The sequence below is a fragment of the Abramis brama genome (assembly GCF_963993115.1).
Source record: "Abramis brama genome assembly, chromosome: 19".
In the NCBI taxonomy this organism is placed as follows: Eukaryota; Metazoa; Chordata; class Actinopteri; order Cypriniformes; family Leuciscidae; genus Abramis; species Abramis brama.
Window position 1 is genome coordinate 16,473,334 of NC_139981.1, and position 8,550 is coordinate 16,481,883.

At 35.3% G+C, this 8,550-nt stretch overlaps 1 protein-coding gene across 2 annotated transcripts; it reads left to right on the top strand.

The window, feature by feature from the left end:
- The first annotated feature begins 525 nt into the window (after window positions 1–525).
- Window positions 526–7,527, top strand: dnajb12a (DnaJ heat shock protein family (Hsp40) member B12a). Of its 2 annotated transcripts, none has more exons than XM_084092881.1 (9): window positions 526–701; window positions 1,280–1,451; window positions 1,593–1,738; window positions 1,837–2,013; window positions 2,130–2,209; window positions 4,513–4,622; window positions 6,449–6,621; window positions 6,733–6,867; window positions 6,965–7,527. In XM_084092881.1, exons 1-8 carry the CDS (start codon window positions 569–571, stop codon window positions 6,855–6,857), a joined length of 1,116 nt encoding a protein of 371 aa, XP_083949007.1. In that variant the 5' UTR covers window positions 526–568; the 3' UTR covers window positions 6,858–6,867; window positions 6,965–7,527. The 2 variants fall into 2 exon arrangements, with proteins under 2 accessions (XP_083949007.1, XP_083949008.1); XM_084092882.1 differs by having other exon boundaries at window positions 529–701; window positions 6,969–7,104.
- Window positions 7,528–8,550: the final 1,023 nt, after the last annotated feature.

Consider the following 8,550-nt stretch of genomic DNA (forward strand, 5'->3'; position numbering starts at 1 on the left):
TCAGCCTTAGGTTGAGCAGTACTATTTTTAACGATTTATTTTGTTTTGCTATTTTATTTTATTTTATTTTTATTATCTTAAAAGTCTACTATAATCTGTAGCTATAATTATAGGTTCCCATCGTGACAACCTACACCGTAAAATGTGAATAAATATCTAAAAACAATAAAACAAAAAGAAAAATAAATTTTAGATATAAAAAAACCCCTAAAGAACAACTTTATTTCGCGACTTATTGCTTAATTTTATCACAAGTAGGCCTAATTTAGTATTATTTATACTTTTTAGTTAAATAGCCTAAAGAAAAGATTTAAGAAGTGAGTCTTTTATAGCAATTTATATTGTAACGTTTTTATTTTATCACAAGTAATTTATTATTATTATTATTATTATTATCATCATCATCATCATTATGTATACATTTTAGTAATTTTACAATAATAGGAAACCTTAGCTTACAGAGTGGACGTTCTATCCACTAGTGAAAAACTCTTGACGTTGTTGTAAACGTCATCAAACTGCGTCTTTTGAGTCAGTAAAGAGATCAGTCATCAGTTCCGCCGTCGCAATGGAATCAAACAAGGACGAAGCGGAACGCTGCATCGAAATAGCAATCGCAGCGCTGCGAGATAATGAGCTCGACAAATCCAGACGGTTCCTCGAGAAGGCACAGAGACTGTTTCCCACGGACAAGGCGAGATGTGCGTGTAATATAAATAAGTGTATAGTGGAGATCGTAGGAGGTCTGTTAAAGGGCCACCGGAAAACCTGAAGCCTGTAGTTAGATGGTAATTAAGGCCCTGAGATGTCGATCTCTTATAACAGCGAAATAAACGCATTTTCTACTTTTAAATGATCAAACTGTATGTTAAAAAAACACGAACCATATATTTGGTGCTCTTGGTTCTATATCACTTCTGTTGGATGTCAATATAGGCCACTATTTACATATGTAGGTAATGTAATCTAACATAACATAAGGTAAATTGAAATTTAATCTTAATTATATTTCACTGATAGATAGATAGATAGATAGATAGATAGATAGACAGATAGACAGACACACAGACAGACAGACAGACATGCAGATAGATAGATAGATAGATAGATAGACAGATAGACAGACACACAGACAGACAGACAGACATGCAGATAGATAGATAGATAAATAGATAGATAGACAGACACATAGATAGATGGATAGATAGATAGATAGATAGATAAACAAGACATACAAACACCAGTGCTTCTTGTTAAAATGTAAGTGCTCTTGTCCCAGCTTTACTAGAGTCTATTGCTGAGAATGGAGGACCTTCTACAAGTGAAGAAAACTTCGGAGAACATGATGGTTTACGAAACAGAAGCCACAACGCTGAAGATCACTCCTCTGGACATGGTGCCACAGAATCTGCCAAACCATACACATCAGAGCAGCTAGATGCTGTCAAAAGGTCTGTTATTTGTTTCCGACTACTTGCTTAAAAGTCGAGGCTCTGGTCATTATTTCTGTGATGAAGATTTTGATGTATATGTGTGCATAGTGATTTCATCACCTAATTACGTTCTTCCTGTTATACTGTGATCTGTCTCAGAATTAAGAGGTGTAAGGACTATTATGAGATTCTTGGAGTCAGTAAAGAAGCCTCTGAGGAGGATCTGAAAAAATCCTACCGAAAGTTGGCTCTAAAGTTTCATCCAGATAAAAACCACGCACCCGGTGCCACTGAAGCATTTAAAGGTATAATACATTAAACTCATGCATTCAGCGTTTCTTCTCAGTATGGATAAAGTTTGCATGTGGTCTTCTCATTTGTTCTGTTTCCTGGTCTTCAACAGCTATAGGTAATGCTTACGCAGTTCTCAGTAACCCTGAAAAAAGAAGGCAGTATGACGTCTACGGTGAAGAAAAAGCCCACCCAACTCACAGGCATAGGACAAATCATAGAAATTTCGAGGCAGATATTTCTCCCGAGGACCTTTTCAATATGTTCTTTGGAGGTGGATTTCCAACCAGTGAGTCATGTGACTTTTGAAATGTGGTATTAGAAATGCAACATGTTAGTGGTTGTGGTGGAATACATTCAAAATCCACAAATGTGTCATTGTGCCATTTCTGTTTATGTTTCTAGGTAATGTGCATGTGTACAGCAATGGCAGGATGAGGTTTGGCCATCAGCAGCGACCCGAACGACGAGAACAACAGAGAGAAGTAAGAGTATTCCAAGTTTATAAGAGTTTTTTGTGCAGATTTTTTACTAGTAGGGAAAGATGCCCCACTTAAATGGTAAATGGACTGCATTTATATAGCGCTTTCACAGACCTATGGCCACCAAAGCGCTTTACATTGCCTCACATTCACCCATTCACTCACTCATTCATACACCGACGGCGGTGTCAGCCATGCAAGACACTTGAGTACCGTGTGCATTTAGTTAGTTATTGTAACATATTTAGATATAAGTTTTCCATTTACAGAAAGTTGATGCATCAGCCAGTGTGTTAATAATGGAAATAAATAGAAACATTTGCTAATTTAGTAATTATTAAACTTTTTCCAAATGTATACATGACTTTTGATATCATTCCTCATAAAACATTCATATATTTTTTTAACGTGTCATTAATATGAAATACTAATCAACTGTTAAAATTGTGTTTCAGCAATAATTTGTACAATTAATTTGAAAGGTACATTTATTCCATGACTTGCTTATAAACAGGCCTATGATGCTTCTTTATTTGCCCATATTTTAAATGAAGATATGGTATAATAGCTTCACGGGAGGTGACAGAGATGGTACGCAAACAAAATTGCTGAGTTTTTCCATAATTCTACTCCACCTTAAAATTACATTAAAACCAAGCATGTATTTCTAACAGGCAGAATGCCAACTCTGGTGTAAAAACAGGAAAATGCTAGTGGCGTAAAAGGTCAAATAAATGACATCCAATCAATTGACCTCATCTTTTGCGTTCAAAACTTACTGCATCCACACAAGCAGTGTGCTTATGAGCAGAGTATGCAAATCACGCCACATTACTGCTGTTCTCAACAATGTACATTTGTAAAAGTGGGGTTTTAGCATTTACTAGTATGAAGAACAAATATAGACACCGACTGTGCATAGAGATCGATAGAAGACTCGAACTCTCTTCAATACTCAAATATACCCTGTGTGAGTTCTTGTTTTAAATGTTGATAATGGGTTATAGCTATTATACGAGCAACAATGCCCAACAGTTCAACAAACAAAAATGTAATATTAAGTGATGGTCATTTTAAACACTATTGTTAGCTCTATTTTGCAACGAAATAATAGTTCCAACGAAGTCACATCAGAACTGTTGTGCGTCTCCAACACAGCGGTGTTTCATTAGTGAGCGAATCTGCGGCTTTGGACAAATTGGAAGAGTCATTATTCATAAATACTGCCAGTTGCTTTGTTAATGAACGAGTGATGATATGACTCACTCATTAAAACAGTGACTTGCCTGGCGTGATTTTAAAAGTATCACTTTTTTACCACCACTTCATATTTTTCTCTATTGAACTTTTTTTATTTCAAACATTAGGCCTATCTCATAACATTTTTTGTGCCATTGTAATTGCATTCATGCCACATCTGAGCAGGATTAAATGGTGTGTAAATGCATTCTAGATGCAGCTTGTACCACTGCAGTGCAAAGTGGCTTTTGTTGATGAGGATTTCATTTGATTCAAATTATTGATTTAGTTTAATTTAATGCTTTATTATATTAATTATATTAATGGAATTTTAAGAATTTGACATAAAACATGACATAAGTTTAATAGGGTTAGAAAAACTTTGCCTTAATGAAGGTAAAAAATGCACCTGAAAATTAATTTAAGGGGGCAGATATTGTCCCTTAATGGAAAATGTGACTGCAGGGGGGTATGCAATGAGAATGTGTAATGCCCCATGGGGTATGCCACTCTAAAGAGTTTGGGAACCAGAGGCCTAACTAATTTAATTGAATAATTACCCCATGAATTATATTAAGTATTAAATCATTAAAAAAAAAATAACACTAACAAAAACATGCCACTTGGGCTCTTTTGTCCCAATTCTAGGATTTTACCTTTTCAGTTCAAAATAATAAAAAAAAATTACTCCACAAATCTAAAAAATATGAATGTCCACAAATCCTACATTGATTAATGGACACAAAAACCTTTGATATTCAACATAATATAATGTCATTCATAGATAACAATTTTCCAGATACACAAAATGAGATCAGTTAACTTTATAAACTGTTTTGAGTGACCAAATAGCATATATAGAGATGAAATGACAAAATTATGAAGAGCATAGTGAAATATTGTACCATCTATGGCTAAAAGAAAATAAATTACAATTGTTTACAGAATTTTACTTTGCATTAACTGAACTGTTGTTATGCATTTAAAAGAATTATTCAGTATAATGGCAGCTTTTTCATTCTGTCATGATGTAACTTTTATTTTAATAAATGATTTTCATTATCCAGGGTGGCCTTGCCTTGTTTGTACAGCTGATGCCCATACTCATTCTGATCATAGTCTCAGCTCTCAGCCAGATGATGGTTTCCAGTCCTCCATACAGCCTCAGCCACAGACCGTAAGACCAAACATTGACCGAAATGTGCATTAGTGTGCTTGGTTTATTATTATTATTATTATTATTATAATACACTAGTATTTTAAACTGGTGTGTGACAATACTTGCTTTAAATGCTTTTTTAAAATAATTGCATGTAGTTTGCAATATTGCCGTTTGTGAATGTAAAAGGTCTGCAGAGTTTTAAAGATCAAAGTGCACAACAAATAAAGTTATTGTCTCCTAAAAGAAAGAATCGATTATGAACTGCTGAAACGATTCCTCAGCAATTCCAGTCTCACTTCCTGTTACAAATGTAACCTACTTGACCCGCTTCAAGTGGGATTCAAACGGGCATCTGTGGCATGGGAGGAATGCGCGTTATCAAGGACGCTAAAGACCGCAGTCTCTAGCGTCAGTCGCTAGCACGCCTCTTGAAGCCAGGGGACTGAGGTTTACTCGCACAGCTCTTACTAGCTTGCCACTCATCCCCTTAAAGGTCCCGTTCTTCGTGATCCCATGTTTCAAACTTTAGTTAGTGTGTAATGTTGCTGTTAGAGCATAAATAATATCTGTAAAATTATAAAGCTCAAAGTTCAGTGCCAAGCGAGATATTTTATTTAACAGAAGTCGCCTACAGCGAACGGCCCGTTTGGACTACATCCCTCTACTTCCTTCTTTAATGACGTCACTAGAACCGTTTTTTGACTAACCTCCGCCCACAGGAATGCTCCCTCAACTCTACCGAAATTCGTTTATGTACTTGCGCACTTCTTATAACTTACTGTGTTTACTCAGCTCTTAAGGTGATTTTCTGAAGTAAAACTGACGCTTCATCTTTTGTGTGATGTACAATAAACTTTATTAAACTCATCAGTAACTTATATGTTTGATCATCATTCAGACAGCAGACTTGTAGGCTATTAATAAATAATGGATACATACAAGCAGATGACAAATACGTTATAATAACCGTAATTAAACTACTAAACTATACCTGTTCCATCTCTATACAGCACTCTGACTGTAGGCATTATTGTCCGACTCGAAATGAACACCGTTACTGAGAGTTTCTGATATTATCATCATTCTGTGAGATGAAATTGTCCTGAGAGACTGAGCGCGAGCTCATGAAGCTCCGCCCCCTGGGTCGTGCAGCAGCAGCTTATTTGCATTTAAAGGGCACACACTAAAACAGCGCGTTTTTCTGAGCCCCAAAAAATGACAATTTAAACATGCTGTAAAAAATGATCTGTTGGGTATTTTGAGCTGAAACTTCACATACACACTCTGGGGACATCAGAGACTTATTTTACATCTTGTGAAAATGGGCATAATACGGGACCTTTAAACATCTCTCCCATCCGGGTCACGGCACCAAATGTAACCGCCTAGTCGACCCGCCCCGAGCGGGATTCAAACCGGATTCTTGCCCTTAAACTCTGTAGTTGTAGCTGAGTTAGAGACTGAATCTTCGAAAAAAAAAAAAAAAAAAACATTTTCAGAAGCTTTGAGAAATGAGGTGATGTGCAATTTATATTAGGAGACAATTGAAGTGTTTTTTGACCTTTGATGCATGTAAACCTATTGTAGGAGACCTCCAAAAACAAAATTAGGAACCTTTAAAATAGCATTATAGAGGCACTTTAAAAGCTCTTTCTCTATCCCATTGTGCATTTTGAGCTAGCTGTCAAAGTACGTTATATATTGTTTGTTTTCATTTTGAAACCTCAATTTTACAGAGAAATGTTTAAAGTGAAAGCAAAAACATGTTTATTTTGAAGAATGATGGTTGTCTTGCGGGTGATAAATATCTCTGACGTTATTGTACATTCCACCTGCTTTAGATCCATGGGCCACACAAACAGGCGACACACTCCTACTCTGAAGGTGCCTTACTACGTTGGCGACCACTTCTCAGAAGAATATACGGGAATGAATCTCAAGAATGTTGAACAAAGTGTGGAGGATGACTATATATCAAACCTGAGAAACAACTGCTGGAAGGAGAAACAACAAAGTATGTGATGCATATGAAGCTGCTTAACAATGTGTGATGTAAAAAGAAAGGAATACAAGTGTAATTTTGCTAAATATTCTGAAACCTAGACATCTGTGCTCTTATTTGCAGAGGAAGGCTTGTTGTATCGGGCACGTTACTTTGGGGACACAGACTTGTACCAAAGAGCGCAGAAAATGGCAACACCCAGTTGCTCGAAACTTTCAGAAATACAGATTCTGTTACATGGACACTGAGTAGCAGAAAGTGAGTCGACGGTTTACTTTCCTTTTCTGAATTTTAGCTTGTTTATCGAGTGCGTTCTTACCTGTGGACTTTCTTTGACCGTTTGTGTTTGTTTCAGGTAGTGTCCTGTTGTGACGTCATTTGAAGATGTTTGTGTACAGAAATGTTCTGTTCTCTTTGCTAAAACGGGACATTGCATTGCACCAGTTTAAGAGAAGCAAAGATAGCCCATCCTGGTGCCACAGGAGTTCGCTCTCATCTCTCCTTCAAAATTTTCGGAAATTACAAGTCGTGGAAGATCTTAACATCTGTGAAGTAGTTTTAAGTATGGATTTAAAAATGTAATGAATTAAGAATGAAAAATTAGATGATTTGCTGGTAGAGAGGAAAGTAAACTGCTGTTAAATGGTAATCAATGCTGCTAGCTTACTGCTTTTCCTTTTTTTATTTACACCTCGTTTTTTCTTAAAGCATTTTTTCAACACCCATATTTGGGCTTTCTGAGCCAACTCTGAAATTTCTAGTAGTGTTTAAATCTGTTGATCTGACCACAGAAAGTCAAATGATTATGTCGGTGTCATTCAGCATTTAATGAATTGTTTTGCCTGTTGGATTTTTAAAAAGAATGTTTGAGATTTATGCAAATGGAAAATTAATTATTTATTAAATGGTGTCATACTATTTCTTCCATTTTAATTTATTTTTTTTAGAAAATGTATTAACATTAATTTAACAGTGTGTTTTGCGAAGTGTAGATTGAAGGTTCTAAAGCATAATCAAGTGCCTTGCCAGCTCCAGTCTTGTTGTATACACTCCCTGCATATATGTAATATAGGAAGGAAAAACATCCCTGCTTGACTTGATAGTTAGTGCTTAGACTAATTAGCTACTGAAATTCAAATTTTCCTGGAGATTTTTCTTTTTTATATACGTATATATTATGTTCTTTCGGTTCAGTGCAACATTTTATGTTTTTGTGTGTATGTATGTAATATAACATAGTTACCCAAAAGGAAATAAACAATAAGAATACATTTTCTTTTTAACAAATTTAGAGTTAAAATATAAGCATGCTTAATTTCCATACTCCAATAAGTCTGTTTGGACATACATTTCTTTTAATGTTTCTTAAATGCTCCCCAAAGGTGCATTTAACCAATCAAAAGTACATTAAAATCAGCAATGTTGTTAAATGTTTATGATTTCAAATATCTGTTTTCTATTATAATATATTTTAAAACGTAGAAAGATGAATTTTTAGCATCATTACTCCAGTCTTCAGAAATCATTCTCATATGCTGATTTGTTGCTCGAGAAACATTTCTTATTATCTAGGCCTATGTTATTTTCATGGAAACCGTGATACATTTCTGTTAAGATTATTTGATAAATAGAAAGTTCAAAATCGATTTTTGTAACAATTTAAGTCTTTACTGTCACTTTTATAGAGTCCTTGCTGTATGAAACTACAAGGAAAGAATTAATTTAAAAAAATAAATCGTACTGACTATAAAAGATCAGCAGTCGACATGTCAGTTTTGGAATTGCACACCAGGAGGCAGTCATGAGCTTCGCCGCTAGAAATCAATAAAGAAATACACGCTATTTCCTCATCAACATCTCTGTTATGGGCATAACAATACATACAAAACAAAAATGCACATTCAAATCATGAACTGTCCTATCAAGACCTTAAAAAAAGAA